The sequence below is a fragment of the Erythranthe guttata genome, chromosome 11 (genome assembly GCF_056151865.1).
Source record: "Erythranthe guttata isolate IM_541 chromosome 11, IM_541, whole genome shotgun sequence".
Classification (NCBI taxonomy): domain Eukaryota; kingdom Viridiplantae; phylum Streptophyta; class Magnoliopsida; order Lamiales; family Phrymaceae; genus Erythranthe; species Erythranthe guttata.
The window spans coordinates 19,808,928-19,827,418 of record NC_142543.1 but is presented as its reverse complement, the minus strand read 5'-3'; the positions used below and the strand labels follow the sequence as shown (position 1 = coordinate 19,827,418).

The window sequence follows — 18,491 nt, the reverse complement described above, 5'->3', positions numbered from 1 at the left end:
ACCCCCATTTTATTTATGTTTAGTACTGAGATATTTTAGTGAAGTGCTTGCTGGGGACATTATCTTGTGACGAATAACAAATAATCTCATTCCTAGTCAATAATTACAAATAACAAATAATTTCACATTTGGATTCAGAAGAAGATTACAAACACACCACTAGTATAATCGCGTATCATCAAGGTACGTAAATGTTGTCATCCTTCAAAACCAAAATAACCAAAGCTTAGAAAAATATAGACGACTGAAATCTAAGCATAGGGTAACTTGACTTGATATGATAACCAGTGAAACATAATCGAACTCGACCTAACTGCTTAAACTTGTTGTCACTTGAGCTGTAATCTGTCTGGAGTTGGGTGAGTTATTGTCTGATAAGGATATATATGTTAACGGCGGTGAATGAGCTTATTCAATAGCTTGCTGCCTGAATGAAAGGCTAGTCGGCTATTCCTCTCTGAAGACTAGAGGGGGAGGAGGAGGAGGGTATGGAAAAACTTCGAGAAACAGTTAGATGTGGGAGTGGAAGTGGAGAACCTTTTTTTAAAGAATAATTCATATGATCTGTTGGAGCTCCGACAGTATGCATGATCTTGTTCTTGGAACCAAAATAATCTGGGGGTCTAGGGAGTTGATGAAGCTCACTTACAAGGGGAGGAGGTGGAGCATTCAAAGACCAGGAACCACAAACTTCAATAGACGATGGTTTGCCGACTAGAGGACCGGAGAAGGATTGAGTTTTGATTTTCCGAGTCTCGAATCCCTCAGTCATCAGAGGAGGAGGGGGCAGTGGGAGGAAATGCTTGTTTCTGCTCTTCTCTTCAGCTGGGATTTGAGATGAATGCTTGTCAATGTCCACAGCCAGAGGTGATGAATGCCACAGATTTTTGGAGCTTCCACCAACTACTTTGGTGCTTGATAGGAGGGGTATAGAGCTAGTTATTGAACCCTTGCCATCATGTGGAGTGGGCAGCACATGTCTGTTTAATTTCTGTGTGGAGATCGTCCTTTTCTCGGCAGAGTCAAACTTCTCCGCGTATAATGGAGCAGAATGACTACCCGCCCTACGTTGTTGCACCTCCACATTTTTCATTCTTGATGTTTGTGCACCCAACTGATCCAGCTGCAAATTAAGTCAAACAGGATAGCATATGAGCTGTAATGCACAAGTTGATTCGCGTTCTTAAACATAATTCACTTGCTATATCAAAGACCAAAGGGTAGCTTATACCGACTTCAAGATCAAATGTACACGGAGATTTGTTTCTCACGTGGCTTAAATCATAGAAAGTTGCGCTGTTTGATATTTTTTTCAAGTCCGAAATGATATAGCACCAAATTTACCTTCACTTTATAGAGTGAGATGGTGATTCTAGTCCTGGCTCTCCTTCAAAAGAGAATCTGCTCTGAAGTAGTATAATGGTTCTCATTTGGATGGGAGAATTTGAGGGAGGAGTTTCAAATCCATAATAACAAATCTGAGTCATTTGACAAGGAATTTCAATTCCATAGCTCTCATTTAACATTTTTACTTGTTTTTTTTAGCAATTGTGGTGGATTTCAAATTCTTCCCATTTTTAAGTCATTTGAAATCCTTCAATCCGAATGCACCATAATTAAAGAATAAAGTTTGAAGATGAACAACTTGATCTAATGATGGAATTAAGAATCACTACTTCAAACATAGTGATTTGCACCAAAGCTCTAAATTGAAAGACTAATTAAAAATCTCACCTCCATTGAGTTCTTTGATGTGCTAGTATTGGCTGACTCTTTCTCGTTTGGACTATAGTCAAAATTTGAATCTCCATCTTCGTTAGTCTTATAACTGTTCCCTTCACCATTCCCTTCTTCCTCATCATTCCCTTTGCATATCTCATAATCAATGTGCTGCTTTTCTGCAACATTTCTAATATGAGGTTCAACAGCTTCTAGAGATTGGAGTCCTTTCCGAAAAAAGTTTAACTGCTTTCAGAAGATGGGAGAAAAAATTAAACTAATAACAAAAAAAGACTCATAAAGGTTATCGACGTCAAAAAAAAATTTAAATGAACAAAACCTGTGCTGCATGGTGACGAGCGGCCTGTGTCAATAGACTCCGGCATTGCCCTTGCTTCAATGATTCCACGCGGAAAACACATAGCCTTGCAGCCTCATCATATTCTTCACGAACTGCCTGCAATTGTTCTGAGGTAAAAGTCTCCCCCTTTCCATGTCGTGACTTTCCTTTTTCTCTCAATTGTCCCACCATGTATTCAAACGTCTCTCTGTAATTTTAGCACGGTCAATAGAATATAAATCGAGTAATAATATTCAGTTAAAATTATGGGGGAATGAGCATGTACCTTTTTTCATCTGATTGCAATTTCATCTCCTGCGCCAAGTGAAAAATAGATCATGTCCATGAATGGACAAAAACAACGCACCAGGCTTGTCAAATAAAATTTACAACATCAAACAACAGGCTTAAAATTATTCAGGGGCCAAGACATTGTTTTGTCAGAGCACAAAGGTACTTGATTAAGAGTACTTAACCATATTCATCTACTATTTAGAATCAACTGCGCAAACCACAAGTTGCCAGTGATTTCTCCGGACCAATTATCACCCCCATCCACCGGTTCCTCACCAGTGGGAAAGGGGAGAAGGAAAGGCAAAACACAAAAACATACAACATAGATACAAAAATAAAGTATAACAAAATTCTATACACAGCCAAGAACCAAAAACATGTTTTAGCCTCCTAACTGATTTATCATCCAGCTTTGACAACTCAACATTCACTTCTACATCCCAAAAAATAAAATAAAAATAATTAGAGCATACATAACCCTAAATACTCATACAGTGAGAGAGTTACCTGAATATCAATTATCACATAAACAATTTTACGAGGCACAATTATAGGACCTTGAGATCAACTTAAGATTATTGGTAAATACTGACTAGAAGAGCCCATTGCAGGCCAAAAATAAACAAGGCTGTTGTGGTCCCGCATAGTGCATACCGTACCATAACAATATAACATCATATCTGTAAACACCTTCATTTTCAACCAGTAGATGCACATGGTTGTGGATAACTCAAAACTTGAAGAAATCATCTACTGCCAAATAATATTTTTAGCATGCTAAAGAACTAGAAGGTATGAGGTCTGGATACAGAAATTCAAGACAATAAAATTAATGAAAGAGTGATTAAACCTCCACTTTTCGTAGCTCGCTTAGGAGAGATTCTGATGGGTGTGTAATTGTCATGATGATATGAGACCGCTGAAATAAAAATGTAGCAAGTTACAATCATTTTCTCTAGTTACAAAGGGATGAAGACATGACAACAAACACTAACATAGCTATCAACAAATTTCTGAAGTTCAAGCTGCACCCTTCCCAGGAGTGTTAATGCCACTCCTGCACGATCATAGAAAATAAGAAAATCAACATTTTACAACTTCCAGTTACATGCAGACTCAAAGAAAAAGTAAGACGCTTCAAGAAAGTAACAGGACAAAGAGAGAAATCTGATAGATATTACATTATATATCATGGTTCTGAAAATCTTTGAGCTATAGCTGCTTTCGGATTATCTAGATAATAACTGAAATCTTTGCTTTGGATCAACGATTCCTTGAAAATTGATGGAAAAACTGGAGCTATCATAGTAATCTATGAGAAAAAAAATATACTTGGCTGGTTAAATTAGGTATTCTGTCATTCATCACCCAAAGCCAACAGACAAAGAAAAATGAAATAATTTAGTCTCAAACTGGTCCAAGGTGGCTACACTTTGTTTGATATATGATATGAATGGATTTGCACAGAAGGTAAATATAAGCAATTAAGAAGTGACTTAGAAGAACGGAGAAGAAAGGATTACTTCACATATATCCCTTGATCATACTATCGCTATGGCTATATATAGCCTTACAGCTGCTAGAGGATAATCACACGATAACCCACAAACTAAGAAACAAGAAATATGCTTTGAACTACTTAAGCCACTACTCACCCCTCATAAACTTACCATTTTATGCAACAATTGCCATGCATTAGTATTAGACGTACCAATATATATTGGAGAAATTCGTACAAATATAATTGCAACTTTGTTCACATTTGTGACTTTGAATAACTAAAGAAAAATCTATAAGTATAAGGAACCGGCTAAATTACCACTTTCTCCATCATCATGCATTGCAGTTTTCTCCAGTAGACAATTCCCCATCTCGAGCAATGACTCCGAAAACTCTGAAAGGAGAAAATCATTTGTTATTGTATGACATAAAAAGCAAGCAAGAACAATTTTGTAAATGACGTAGGGATCTAATTTATACAGCCAGACTCTTCTCAGACACTCTTCCTTTGGCAAGTATAATAATGGTCTCTCAGCGTCAGTGCAACCTAAGATGATAACCTCCAAGGTGCATTATCATTTGTTTACATTTCATTCAGTTATGATACAACGAAGACTGAGTTTGCATAAGTTGTAACAAGTTTCACTGCTCAAAATTTATGAGGAGTTGTTTTATAGACTAAAAGTAAGCATATGCAATAAGTATATTTATGAGTTGTAACAAGTTTCACTCCTCTAAAAACTATCACCAGCAACCCATGTGTGAAGGTTCTCCACCAAAATGAGGTTTTAGATATTAAAGAATATAAGTAGAGCTAGTAAGTAGATCATATAAAAAGGAATACCATAAGCACTATTTGCTGTTGCAGCAGCTGCTGAAAGTAAGCTATCATAGCAAGTTCTCATGTCTTTCATATCCTGCAAGTGTAACGCAATAATATCAGTAACTATTACGCATACCATACCAAAAAAAAAGAGGCCAATATACACTTGATAAGTTAGCTAGTTCCCTCTTCACCTACTAACCTCATTTAATTCTCCGTTTCTACTTTCTAGTATTAGACCGAGGAAGAATCTCATTTAATTCTCCTTTGTTTGACATCTAAACTAGTGTTATACAATTTCTTCTCAGTTAGAAATAAAAAATCCAATTATTACGGTAAAAAAGACGAAATGAGTGGACTGGGGCATCAGCATTGGCTTCAAAATCAACACATCATGTATATGCATAAAATTGACCTAGAAGCTTGATGATACCCCTTTTACCGTATATAAGAAAGAAAAAAAACAGAGATGGTGCAGAACAAGTAAAAACAGTATTTGATTACAAAAAAAAAATGTATGAATAAGATGAAGATGGACCTTTGCAGCTTGAGTAAGGCCATCAACATGCACCGAATTAAGGCGGTGATTCGAATTCTCCTCCGCCTCCTCCGGGTCGGTCTTATTCAGCCCCAATCTAGTCAGCTTCCACAAAGGCGATTTCATCTCCGACTGGAAAATTAATCAGGTCTCTCTCCTTGTAAGATCAAAATTGAAAACTAACATCTATTATTTTTAACAGAATCAGAAAAATGGAAAAGGAAAGGGGAAAACCGAACTAGAGAAAAGGCTGTGGACTTGCTTCTAGTAGTGTGACTACTGATTACTGACTGGGTGTCTACCATTTTTTGTTTATTTGTTTTTCTTTTCTTTTTTTAAATTATATTCAAGAAAGAAAATAATGTTTTACAGGATATATATATTGTAGTTGAAAAAATGAATGTTTAAAATGAAAAAATATAGTATATATTGATTGAAGTTGAATGCATGACTGCAAATTAAAGAGAAAGGGAGACAAGAAGAAGTAGATATATTTGTAAAAAATAATGGAAAATAATTACAAGTTAATTATTATGTAGTAAGTATATAATAATGTGGTAATTATTATAGTATGTGATGGGCCTGGTTGAGGGGCTATGTGGTTGTTGTTGGTGAAACCTTTCTCAATCTTCTCACTCTTCTTTTCACTGCAGCTGCCACCCCACCAGAACCTGCTCCCTGTAATTTTTCTTTTTGTTTACATTTTTGTAATTATTATCATTAATTTATTCTATCAATAAACGAATTAATTATAAACAGATGTACATACATACCTTATTCTTAATGTTCTCCCTTCTAGTTCTGACCCCCACTACTGTTTTCTTCCTCATCATCTCCTCCTCCTCCTTGTCTGCACCCATTACTCATTAGTCATTACCAACACAAACAATATCTATTTATATTTTCATTTTCATTTTCATTCTCATTCCAACAATAATCCAATATTCAACTATATATTGATGCTAAAAAAAGACATACTATTAATTAGGGTCAAAATTATTATATAAAAAAAAAAACTCACCATTTGTATTGTTATTGTTATTGGTATTGATTTGATCTTCTGGACGGCAGTATTCCCTAAAGCTTGGTGATCCCCTAAACATGATTGATGATCCTTCCATCTCATCACCATTATTATTATTATTTTTATCAATATCATCCTTAGATATACATTTTCTCCCACCACCTTCTTCTTCTTCTTCGTCTTTTTCAGCATCCCGGCCATATTTATTAAGATTGTTGTTTTCTCTATCTAGAATATTCTTGTTCTCAATATCGCCGGAATTCCTTTTATTTGGCCGTTCGTGACAGCGGTGATGCTGCTGAGATGCTATATGATTGATCGGGAACAAGGACTTATTATATGGATGAGATGAGACACTCCTCCGACAACCGTCACCCCCTCCGCCGTTAGTACTGCTCTTGACAAATAGGAGACGTCCTTTGCCACCGTGATTGTTTTTGGTGGAACGGTCTTCTCGCCCATCACCATCAACACGATCATGATCGTGATCGTGCAACCGGGAGTCAAAACGGGAAATGCCACAGCCCATCGGAAGAAGAGGATGAGGAGCATTATTAATTGGATCGACAAATTATTTTATTACCATGAAAAAAGAAAAGGATTGATTAATGATGAGATGGATTAGAGATATAAGGCTGTAATTTGATGTGCGTGTGTCTGATTGTTTGAAAGAGAGAGGAGAAGAAGCTAGATAATACTCCCTCATTCCCACATAATAATCATTTATATTAATAATTTTAATTAAAAAAAATTATTTGAGAAAAAACACATTAAATTCACTAAATTCGTTGATGTGATTACGAGGAAAATAAATAGTTCGAAAAGGAATTGCAAATTTTGTAGCCTGCACTAATAGAGTCGTCTAGGGATTAATTTTGCACCCTTCGCTTCCTCAATATAAAATGATTCGATTTTCTTTTTAAAGCATTTTTTGGATTATCACAAAATTTGATATTATGTCATCACATCCCCATCATTTCATTCAAATGCAAACTAGTTGAGATAGTGAGTCTTCTAGGACTTGAAATGATGATCAATAGAAGAATATAATGCCATACTCGTTTCAGTGAATGTAGATTGATCAACGTCAACTTCATAAATATGGTTCTATGGTGTAGTGGTTAGCACTCTGGACTTTGAATCCAGCGACCTGGGTTCGACTCCCGGTAGGACCTTTTTTGGGGTGTCCGGGCGAAACCCGGAGTTGGATTAGGATTATGATTCCTAAATAAGTAGTGGACTTTAAGCCCATTAATTGTATTTCAACTTTTTAAATAATTGGGCTTATCTCAAAATGACCTACTGTTACCCCCTTAATCGGTGATATCGGTAATGACTCGAGTGTGGCCGAGTCATGACCGATAAATGGTGCCAAGTGGGGATTGGCACAAGGCAGCCACACAATCGGCCAATGAGTGGTCGAGTGATCGGCAAGCATTTGGGGTGCTTGGCCGAGAAAAGCAAGGATCGGCTTGATTCAAGTGGGAACGGTGATCGAAAGTACTTGTGGCTGGCACGGGCGTTGCTCGGCAGCAAAGACGGACAAAACGTGGGCAATAATCGGCATGCGGCCGATAATGTGGGCAAACGAACGTTCGAGGGAAATCGACCACGACTTGACAAGTGTGGGCAAAATGGGCAAGGCAAGCAAGGCAGCCCGATGAGCGGGCGTGCCGATGACCGTGTGGGCAAAGAACTGGCAAGTATCGGTAAAGGCAAGCAAAAGTGCGGAAAAGGCAAGGCAGATGGGCTGCCTAGCAACCGGCCGAGCTGTTTGGGCCGTTTGGCGCGCGTTCGCGGGCTCGTTCAAGTTGGGCTTCGGAAATCAGCCTTGTGGGCGGATTTGAGGAAGTTATGGAGCGGTTGAGGCCTGAAAATGCATGAAAACTGCCCCTTTATACTTGTAATAGTTGGCCAAGTGTCATGTTTGTATGCTGCCATGTGTCCTTAGGTAGTTTTGTGTGAAAACTACCTTTTCCTTGTATTTATTGGGCTATGAGTGCACAAATCCGAGGCATCTAGTATCATCTAGCATATGAGAGTTCAGATTGCAATTGTTGGGCAATTCTGAGTGAGGATTTTGTGTGTGCACCTTAGTCTCCTTTGTATTCGTTGTAGGAATTAATATAAAGGTTGGGCATTGCCCGTAAACGTGTTTGTGTGTTTGATTTCCGCTGCATACTCTTGTGTTCGCTTACGTTGGCTTGAAAAGACTTGTGTTGTGCTTTTTGTGCGAAGAAAATCGTGAGGAAGGCTGACTGGTTTGGTGGGCAAATCAGGCCGTACAAGGGAAAATTTCGGTGATAAATTAACCCCTGTAACAGTTGGTATCAGAGCCCGGTTCAAGGGTTCTGAACGTGTTGCTGTTCGGCATGGCTGACGATTCTGGATCTTCGACAAATCCAAATCCTACTCGTGTGATGATGCTAGAGATGGAATCAAGGCTGCAACGCCTTGAAGCCTTGGTTGGGCCGCCCCTAGATCCAACGGATCCACCGATCTTACAAAGGCTCGCTGATGGGAAGCGAGAAATCGATCGTTTGGCTAGATCGTTGGACGATCTGCCCCAATTTGTGGAGGGCAGATTCACGTCCGTTGCCGAGGAGATGGGACTCCTCATTGATGCCGTTGAGACGAAGCTTGATGGGATGCTTACAGATCTGGCGGTGCTTAAGAGGGCTGTTCGTAATGAAGGCTCGAGTTCTGAGGGCAGAACATCGGGATCCAAGGTTCGTGTGCCGGAACCGACTGCGTTTGATGGTGTACGCAGTGCCAAAGAAGTCGACAACTTCGTGTGGGATATGGAGAATTACTTCGAGGCAGCGAAGGTTCCGGATCGCGAGAAAGTGACCATTACAAGTATGTATCTTGTGGGCGATGCAAAATTGTGGTGGCGTGCTCGTTTGTCAGACGATGCAAGTGCCAACCGAGTCAAGATCGAGACTTGGGAGGTGCTGAAACGGGAGTTGAAAGAGCAATTCCTACCTTGCAACGTGGGCTGGATTGCAAGGGAATCCCTTCGGCAATTGAAGCACAAGGGAATCGTGAGGGAGTATGTCAAGGAATTCAGTTCTCTGCTCCTTGACATACGTGACATGTCCGATGAAGATAAGTTGTTCAACTTCATGGTTGGATTGCAGCCATGGGCCCAAACCGAGTTGCGGAGACAAGGTGTGAAGGATCTGCCAAGTGCTATCTCGGCAGCGGACCGACTTGTCGATTACAAGGTGATGGGGGCCGATGATTCCGATAAGGAAGGCTCGAAGAGGGATAAATCCAAGGGGAAAAAGTTCGGTGGCAAGGGTGGCCGGAATTGGAAGCAAAAAGAGAGCGGTGATGGCGAGGGATCCACGGTGCATGCCAAGACCGGTGGACAGCCCGTCGTCAATAAACAAAACCGTGGCTGTTTTCTATGTGATGGCAACCACCGGATGAGGGATTTGTCCGAAGAGGAGCAAGTTGAATGCTTTGATGCGGGAGTCGGATAGTTCGGATTCGGACGAGACGAGGAGTGCGAATCCGATCCAATTGTTGAGTGCTTTGGTCGTGGACAAGGCACCCAACGGCACCAAGGGCTTGATGTATGCTTCGGTGCAGATCAATGGCAAAGAAGTGAAGGCGATGGTTGACTCGGGAGCAACTCATAACTTCGTTGCCGAAAGAGAAGTCAAGAAGCTGGGCTTGACTCTCTCGAAACATGCAAGTCAAGTAAAGGCTGTAAATTCAGAAGCGGGGCCGGTGAGAGGCAGAACCGATGTTGATCTTGTGATCGGTTCTTGGAAAGGGCAGTGCGGGCTGACTGCCGTACCACTTGATGATTTCGACGTGATATTGGGGCAAGAGTTCCTACTTGCTGCTAAGGCTGCGGTGATACCGTTTCTCGGAGGGTTGATGATTATGGACGATGAGCGTCCATGCTTCGTCGAATGCTCGTACGTGACGAAAGCAAAGGCGGGAAAGAGACCGGTGGCGAGGTTGGCTGCGGTGCAATTGGAGGCAGAATCGAACGACGAGGAGTCATCGAGCCTAATTGCAGCCGTTGGAACCAAGACGGTGAATTCTCGGGCTGGTTTGCTTGTACGTGCGTTGCCGAGAAATGAGTCGAGGGCAGAAGGTAAGTTAAGGTATTCATTTGAGCTTATGAGTGGGTATTGTGGCCTTACTTTTGTTCCAAGTTGCTGCCGTGCGTGGCACATCTCGTGGGTTCGAAATGTGGTATTTTCTGAATTTATGTGGCATGTTTGGTTTTTCGTGGGCTGGTTTCTGTTGTGGATGAAATGGAAGCTGTGCTTGGGTGATTTTCGTGGGCTGGAAGTCTCCTTTCTTGATTGGCTGGGGAATCGAGATAAAATACTAGTTGTGCCAAAAACTAGTATTTTCACTTGTGATCGGGTGCTGCCGTTTGAACGTGGTTGGCGTTCGTTTTTCCGAGGGCTGAAAGAATTTGTGGGAAATTCGTGGGATCAGACTTGGAATATTTTGGGTTTCGATGTGGTGCTGGTGCTCAAGCACAATCGAAGACGGTGGCAAGACAAGTGGAAAGTTGAAGCCGATGGTTGCGGTTCGACGAGGGCGTCGAACACCGTTGGTGGGGGAGGTCTGTTACCCCCTTAATCGGTGATATCGGTAATGACTCGAGTGTGGCCGAGTCATGACCGATAAATGGTGCCAAGTGGGGATTGGCACAAGGCAGCCACACAATCGGCCAATGAGTGGTCGAGTGATCGGCAAGCATTTGGGGTGCTTGGCCGAGAAAAGCAAGGATCGGCTTGATTCAAGTGGGAACGGTGATCGAAAGTACTTGTGGCTGGCACGGGCGTTGCTCGGCAGCAAAGACGGACAAAGCGTGGGCAATAATCGGCATGCGGCCGATAATGTGGGCAAACGAACGTTCGAGGGAAATCGACCACGACTTGACAAGTGTGGGCAAAATGGGCAAGGCAAGCAAGGCAGCCCGATGAGCGGGCGTGCCGATGACCGTGTGGGCAAAGAACTGGCAAGTATCGGTAAAGGCAAGCAAAAGTGCGGAAAAGGCAAGGCAGATGGGCTGCCTAGCAACCGGCCGAGCTGTTTGGGCCGTTTGGCGCGCGTTCGCGGGCTCGTTCAAGTTGGGCTTCGGAAATCAGCCTTGTGGGCGGATTTGAGGAAGTTATGGAGCGGTTGAGGCCTGAAAATGCATGAAAACTGCCCCTTTATACTTGTAATAGTTGGCCAAGTGTCATGTTTGTATGCTGCCATGTGTCCTTAGGTAGTTTTGTGTGAAAACTACCTTTTCCTTGTATTTATTGGGCTATGAGTGCACAAATCCGAGGCATCTAGTATCATCTAGCATATGAGAGTTCAGATTGCAATTGTTGGGCAATTCTGAGTGAGGATTTTGTGTGTGCACCTTAGTCTCCTTTGTATTCGTTGTAGGAATTAATATAAAGGTTGGGCATTGCCCGTAAACGTGTTTGTGTGTTTGATTTCCGCTGCATACTCTTGTGTTCGCTTACGTTGGCTTGAAAAGACTTGTGTTGTGCTTTTTGTGCGAAGAAAATCGTGAGGAAGGCTGACTGGTTTGGTGGGCAAATCAGGCCGTACAAGGGAAAATTTCGGTGATAAATTAACCCCTGTAACACCTACCATTATAAAATAATTGGGAGCCCATCGTTAATCATATTGCCCTTAAATATAATTTGCACTGTAGCATACTTCAAGTACTGATGAACTTACGTAGCTCAGTCACCGTACGTCATCAGTGATCACAAAAAAAGAAGGATGCAGGCTGCAGGCAACGCTGTATTATATATTTGCAGAACTTCCATTCGTATATATATAGTTATTATGTGATCGATCATAATACCACTACTGGAGTGGTTGATCCCGATCGGACGTATTGATGTGGTATATTATTAATTATTATTATTATTCATATTTATATATCAATCTCAACTGACTTCTGTGTTGGATTAATACAGATTGACTATTATTATTTACATGCATTACTCGTGACAATTAATAATATAATTATATGTATATATTTATGCAGTGGGGACCGGACTACTTACAGGACATACATTGTCTATATCATCATCAGTATTCTCATCAGACATATCAATATCTAGAGAGATTAAATATTGGGCATGGTCAGCGACAATATATTCAATGCTATTTTTATTCATTTGTTGTACCATTCATTAATTACTAATAATTTACCATAGATTTGAATTGTCAAAAAAACAAATTAGGTAACGTTATTCTTATAGTAATATATATTCAGAATGATCATGCATGTACTATATATATATCATGGATGATGATGATGATGATGATATAGACACAAAACCAAAATAGTAAGAAACAACAAATTAAAGCTGCTCCGATGTCAAAGCTAGCTATGCACGGCGGAAATTATCTAAAGACTTTTGGGGAAAAAACAAGTCGATGACGGTAATGTACGTTCAGATAGAGGGAGAAATTTTTCTCACTTTTTTTTTTTTTTTTGAAAAAATTGAAAGTCAGAATTTGGAAATTAGAATGAGAAAAAATGTTCAAAATTAAAATCATAAAGTTTTGGATTACTAATATTGTTGTAATGTTAGTTAGTTGGATATTGAATGTATTTAGTTAAGAGGAGGGAGTGAGAATAAATGTATGAAAATAGTTAGTTAGTGGGTATTAATATGATGAGGCGGGAATATAATGAAAATAATAATCCCAAAAAAGGGTTAGAATTTTCAACTCCCACTAACTGGGCCGGGGGTAATAATCACTAGGAGTAGTAAGTACTGCATTTATTCTATCTATCTAATTAGCTTCCACACATATATATATGATACATGTATACTATCTTGGTATGTATCTATCTCATGAATAAGAACCCTAAAATAAATATGAATACCCCCAAGCTAATTAAGAACGAGCTGTAATATTAGCTAGGTAATAATTAAAATGCACCGACGGCGGCTCACAAAAATGATGTCATCGAAGAAGATGAATAGTAGGTGCATAGAGAAAATGGCTACAGCAAATGCGGTTGTTATATTCAGCAGGAGCTCCTGCTGCCTCTGCCACGCCGTTAAGAGGCTATTCTCCGGCATGGGTGTCAGTCCGACTGTCCACGAGCTTGATCAACATCCCAAAGGTAAACAGCTTTACAGGGCCTTGTCGTCGTTATTCACCACAACTAATTGTACCACTGGTGGATCCGCATCGGCTGCCGTGCCGGTGGTCTTCATCGGCGGCAATCTGGTTGGTGGAATCGATGCTGTTCTAGCTTCCCATATTAATGGAACCCTTGTTCCCCTTCTCAGGCAGGCTGGTGCTCTTTGGCTTTGAAACCATATATATATCCACATTCCACACATATATATATATATCTTCATTAATTGTATTGTATTCAATCTCTCCAGCTCCGATCCTTTTTGTTATAATATATATTATTATTAACTAGTAATAATTAATCATCATCATTTGCTTTTATATATTAAATTTTATATATAATGATGGGAGAACCGAAAAAGAATGATGATCAGAATTAATCTTGTTTCATTATTCGGTGGTTCCCATGAACGACATGAGTAGTGAGTCGTCGTCTTATTAGTTAATTATTCGCTAGCTTTAATCATTAATTAATTAGCGTTGTTGTCGTCGTCTAATTTGCTTGGAGAAAATTAAAACAACAAGCTAACTGCTAGTATGAATAATAATCAGATCTTCAGATCGGTTCATCCGCTCGATCATACTGAGATCACAAATTTAAAATTAAAGTTGAATTATTCTATATGGTTCACACATATTCTGATTGATCGACGGCATCTATCTTTTGTTATATGTATCTGTTAATAGATTATTATTACACTCATCTCTAAAAAACAAGATCAAAAGAAATACCAGATTTCGACCTTCAAACATATATATACATTTTAATCTTATTTTCTAATTTAATTTTGTTCTCCAATCAATATAATGTAGAATATAATATGCAAACTAAATAGATACTTGTATAAAATTCTGCACAAATTAAAACATTCCTGTTTCAAAGGTGCATAAAATATATTGATTCCAAAACAACATTAATATTTATATATACAAATGTGTGTTATCGCCCATTCCCCATGATCATAGAGTTAAATCTAGATACTTTGAAACTACTATATATGTGGTTTACAAGCATGTCTCGTGGGGTTTATGCATGTTAGTATTGTACTAAAAATAGAAAGTGGAGGTTTACCTATTAGTTCAACTAATTATTAGACTTGCATTTCAATATATATATACACACACACTTGACTTGGTGCATCGTATGTAATATATTAATTAATATATTGTGGTGGCCTGAGGCTGGGGAATACATACATTTACAGCTGCAGCCTGCAGCCAAGTTGCTCAACGTAACTATATATATTTATACATGCGTAGTAGTGGCTGACACCATTACTCTCTCTATATATATATATCAGCTGGCCTGGCCTGGCTGCTAGTGGTTACCTTAATTTACTTCACCTCTATATATTAATATCACTCTACCTATATATCTTTCTTTTTGCTTCCATTTACTATAACACATATTAAATTTACAGTGTTATCATTTCATTTGGACTTCATTTTTATTCTGTTTTTTTTTCTCTATATTTTTATATATAGGACACACATATTGTATGCATAACAGTACTCAAATCATATCCAAAGTTACGTTGCTGATAAAATGTATTTTAGTACAATAGTTTTCTAATTAAACGATTTTTTTTTTTTTGTTTTCTACTGTAGATTTTGATTTGTTATTATAGCAGTCAAATAATGTTTGAAGGTATGATAAACTTTTGAAATTGTTTTCTAAAGCTTAACAAACACATAGTTGATTTGGAAAAAATAATTACTATTTTTTTGAAGAAGAAAAAGGTTAATAATAATAATAAATAAAATAAAATTAAAAGTTAATATATTATGAATATATGTTTGAAATCAATTTAGTATATATTTTTATTTCAAAGAGGGTGTTTGGCTAAGCTTATAAGATGTTAAAATGAGCTTATAAGATGTTTTAGAGCTTATAAGCTCTTCCAAAGTGTTTGGTAAATTTTTAGAAAAAAATCTTAATTTTTTTTAAAATAAGTTGTTGGAGAGCAAATAAGATATTTTTAAATAAGTACCTCTACCCCACCTTTTTATTTAAGATCTTATATTGAGTAAAAATAGGAAATAAGCTCATTAACCAAACACTCTAAAAATTAATCATAAAAATAAGATGTAACAACTTATCAGCTCTTAAAACATCTTATCAGACGTAAAAGCTTATCAGCTGTTTAAAATAAGTTTAGCCAAACACCCTCTTATTTTGTCTTAATTCTATATATTTGGCATTAAACAACTTGTTTGAATCATTACACCGAGTTAATTAATAATGTTTATATTTTACTTTTTGTTCTACACAGTACAGTGAGTAAATTTCAATTCACTCATAAAAGAAAAAAAAATATTAAATTCTGAGCGGATCAGCTGATATTTAATATAAATTAGATTCCACTAATTTGTTGACCTATGACACTCTTAAGTCTTAACTCTTAATAAATCTGATATTTAATATAAATTGAATTCCACTAATTTTTTGACCTATGACACTCTTAAGTCTTAACTCTTAATAAATCACGCTGATTATAATTAGGGTTAGTGGGGTTATGGGTTTTGCTGGGTTTTCTTTTTCCTTTTTTTTTCCAATTATTAGAATCATAATTATATTTTTATTTGAACTATCCACGTGTCGATCTTCCTATGGCATCCGATTTTCTATTAAAATAGACCATCCGGTCGAAATTTGCACAAAAAAAAAATGCAAATACATATGAGTATGAAATGAAATAAGTGTAAAAATAAAATAAAAAGGAGTGATATGGGGTTGGGCTGTATGGGTAGAAGAAAAAATGAATGAGTAGGTGTTTGGCCCATTTAGGGTTTTAGGCCCACTGAGATTATATAACCCTAGTAGCATCGCCATCCATATACCCTCTCTCTTTCTTTACTCTGTGTAACTCGTTGTTTAGCAGCCGTTTCTCCATTGTCACAGCAAACGAAGAAGAAATGGTACATCTCATCCACCCTTAATGTGTTAAATTGACGTGTTTTTTTTATTTAATTTTATATTTCTAAAAAAAAATGTGGGATAAAAATGGCAGGCTCCAAAGAAGGGCGCAAAGCTGCCGTTGAAGAAAAAGAGTGATAAGGTTGTGAACCCACTGTTTGAGAAAAGACCGAAGCAGTTTGGTATCGGAGGTGCTCTTCCCCCGAAGAAAGATCTCCATCGATTCGTGAAATGGCCCCAAGTTGTCAGAATCCAGAGGAAGAAGATGATACTCAAGCAGAGGTTGAAGGTTCCCCCACCCATTCACCAGTTCTCTAAAACCCTTGACAAAAACTTGGGTTTGTTCTTCCCCCTTTATCTCTCTCTCTCTATGTATATCTCTACTTTTTTTCGTTTTATTGCTTTTGTAACGTATAAATTTGATTGTACTGCTGATATTATTCGATGTGATTAGTTTTATTTTGTGTGATTTACTTGGAAAGCTAGTTCTGATTTGAAGTGTAAGTCTACAGTTAATGTAGATGAGGGATATTCGAACTAATCTATTTTGTATGTTTAAGTGTCCGAGGATCTGAGATGCAGTGATACTTTGTTAATTTAGTTGAGGAAGAAAAAGTATCTATCAATCAAACATTTCTATCTCTGACATTGTATGGATATGTTTGTTTACTTGGAATTATTTTCACTTACAGTCCAGCCTTTTAATGTCGTTAGAGCTTTTGCCAATTTGTTTCAAGACCCCCTCAAATTTGTTTTACATTAGTTTCCCTAACGTGTTATGGTTACTTTAGTTTAATTGCTGACTGCATGATTAAGCATAATGCCATTTTATTTCAACTAACGTTTATCCATGATTTTGTAATAGTTGAGAATGAACATGTTTATTTTTTCTTTACGTGTAGAAATTTATCGGAATGTATTGTTTTTGTTAATGAATTGCAGCAACGAGCCTGTTCAAGATGCTGCTGAAATACAGGCCAGAGGATAGAGCTGAAAAGAAGGAGCGTCTATTGAAAAGAGCACAGGCTGAGTCTGAAGGCAAAGCTCCCGAGTACAAGAAGCCTATTGTTGTCAAATATGGTCTCAACCACGTCACTTATCTCATTGAGCAGGTTTTTATTTTTGTACACTAGTTTTGTGATATCTTTGATTTCATGGTGACCCATATGATTAACTGCATTCAAAATTCCCCATGCAGAATAAGGCTCAGTTGGTGGTGATAGCTCATGACGTCGATCCAATTGAGCTGGTTGTATGGCTCCCTGCACTCTGCAGGAAAATGGAGATCCCTTACTGTATTGTCAAGGGCAAGGCTAGGCTTGGAACAGTAAGTAGCACTTTTTCATTTTCTTTTTCTTCTTCGTCTCATATGTATGTAGGAACTAGTATAATACTTACTTTTACGTGCATGTTATTTGCAGATTGTCCACCAAAAGACAGCATCTGTTTTGTGCTTGACCTCTGTGAAGAATGAGGACAAGATGGACTTCAGCAAGATTCTAGAAGCTATCAAGGTATATTGTTGTTCGAAATTAGATTTCTCTGTACTTAGATTTGTGAGGGAAATGGTATTTGATTAAATAGTGATGTCAATGCAGGCCAATTTCAATGACAAATATGATGAGACGAGGAAGAAATGGGGAGGCGGTGTTATGGGCTCAAAATCCCAGGCAAAGACAAAGGCGAAAGAGAGGGTTCTTGCCAAGGAAGCTGCTCAGAGGATGAATTAAAACTCTTTACTGTTAGTCATAGAGAAGCAAATGCCAGTTTTTTTTCTTTCTTTGTATGTCCTCTATTTTATTTCGAGATTCAGAATGACCTTTTCTTTTTGCTACACTACATTTATTACCTTCTATCTAAAACCGCTGTTTTTTTTTTGTTTGAAGAAGAAATATGTTGTTTGAATTTATTGTGATGATTGCTGGCTAGTCGAATTCTTTTGATTCCTTGTTTTCCCATGTTCGTTCGTTTATACTTTGACCTCATATTATGTTTTTAGTTACACCAAGAAATGGTTCAGAGCCAAATTGAAACAAATAAAATTTATAAAATCAGAGAAGTGTACTTCCTAATTTTGCATAAACTGTTTAACCTTTCACTTGATTGCATGCATATTGTTGTTGTCTTGTTGATTGTTGAATATATAAGTGATTATACTAGATGTGATTGATTTACATTTGTTAATGAATCGAC

General features: G+C 38.1%; 3 protein-coding genes and 1 non-coding gene across 4 annotated transcripts; 3 read left to right on the top strand and 1 right to left on the bottom strand.

Moving 5' to 3' along the window:
- Positions 1-67: 67 nt before the first annotated feature.
- LOC105961072 (uncharacterized protein At2g33490) lies at positions 68-6,934 on the bottom strand. Its single transcript, XM_088825558.1, has 12 exons — positions 6,236-6,934; positions 5,988-6,064; positions 5,833-5,892; positions 5,215-5,346; positions 4,698-4,770; positions 4,173-4,247; positions 3,349-3,410; positions 3,204-3,272; positions 2,346-2,374; positions 2,060-2,267; positions 1,735-1,965; positions 68-1,123 (listed from the first exon to the last, which is right to left on the bottom strand). The coding sequence occupies exons 1-12, from the start codon at positions 6,765-6,767 to the stop codon at positions 440-442; spliced, it is 2,232 nt and encodes a 743-aa protein (XP_088681684.1). The 5' UTR covers positions 6,768-6,934; the 3' UTR covers positions 68-439.
- A 407-nt stretch (positions 6,935-7,341) lies between these two features.
- TRNAQ-UUG (transfer RNA glutamine (anticodon UUG)) lies at positions 7,342-7,413 on the top strand. Its single transcript has one exon. It is a non-coding gene; the product is annotated as a tRNA-Gln (tRNA).
- Positions 7,414-13,195: 5,782 nt separating this feature from the next.
- On the top strand, positions 13,196-13,558 carry LOC105960891 (glutaredoxin-C5). Its single transcript, XM_012985102.2, has one exon. It carries the CDS (start codon positions 13,196-13,198, stop codon positions 13,556-13,558), a length of 363 nt encoding a protein of 120 aa, XP_012840556.2.
- Positions 13,559-16,091: 2,533 nt separating this feature from the next.
- On the top strand, positions 16,092-18,241 carry LOC105961069 (large ribosomal subunit protein eL8y). Its single transcript, XM_012985306.2, has 6 exons — positions 16,092-16,300; positions 16,393-16,636; positions 17,241-17,410; positions 17,497-17,625; positions 17,720-17,812; positions 17,897-18,241. The coding sequence occupies exons 1-6, from the start codon at positions 16,298-16,300 to the stop codon at positions 18,026-18,028; spliced, it is 771 nt and encodes a 256-aa protein (XP_012840760.1). The 5' UTR covers positions 16,092-16,297; the 3' UTR covers positions 18,029-18,241.
- Positions 18,242-18,491: the final 250 nt, after the last annotated feature.

Bases quoted from the DNA above. Each gene is read 5' to 3' on its own strand.
- LOC105961072 (XM_088825558.1), bottom strand. From the start codon at position 6,767: ATGGGCTGTGGCATTTCCCGTTTTGACTCCCGGTTGCACGATCACGAT. The intron at 5,893-5,987 runs GTATGTATGTAC...GAAAAATTACAG, and splicing joins GGGAGAACATTAAGAATAAG to GGAGCAGGTTCTGGTGGGGT. The intron at 3,411-4,172 runs GTAATTTAGCCG...ATGATCGTGCAG, and splicing joins GCATGATGATGGAGAAAGTG to GAGTGGCATTAACACTCCTG.
- LOC105960891 (XM_012985102.2), top strand. From the start codon at position 13,196: ATGATGTCATCGAAGAAGATGAATAGTAGGTGCATAGAGAAAATGGCT.
- LOC105961069 (XM_012985306.2), top strand. The intron at 16,637-17,240 runs GTTTGTTCTTCC...AATGAATTGCAG, and splicing joins AACCCTTGACAAAAACTTGG to CAACGAGCCTGTTCAAGATG. The intron at 17,626-17,719 runs GTAAGTAGCACT...TGTTATTTGCAG, and splicing joins GCAAGGCTAGGCTTGGAACA to ATTGTCCACCAAAAGACAGC.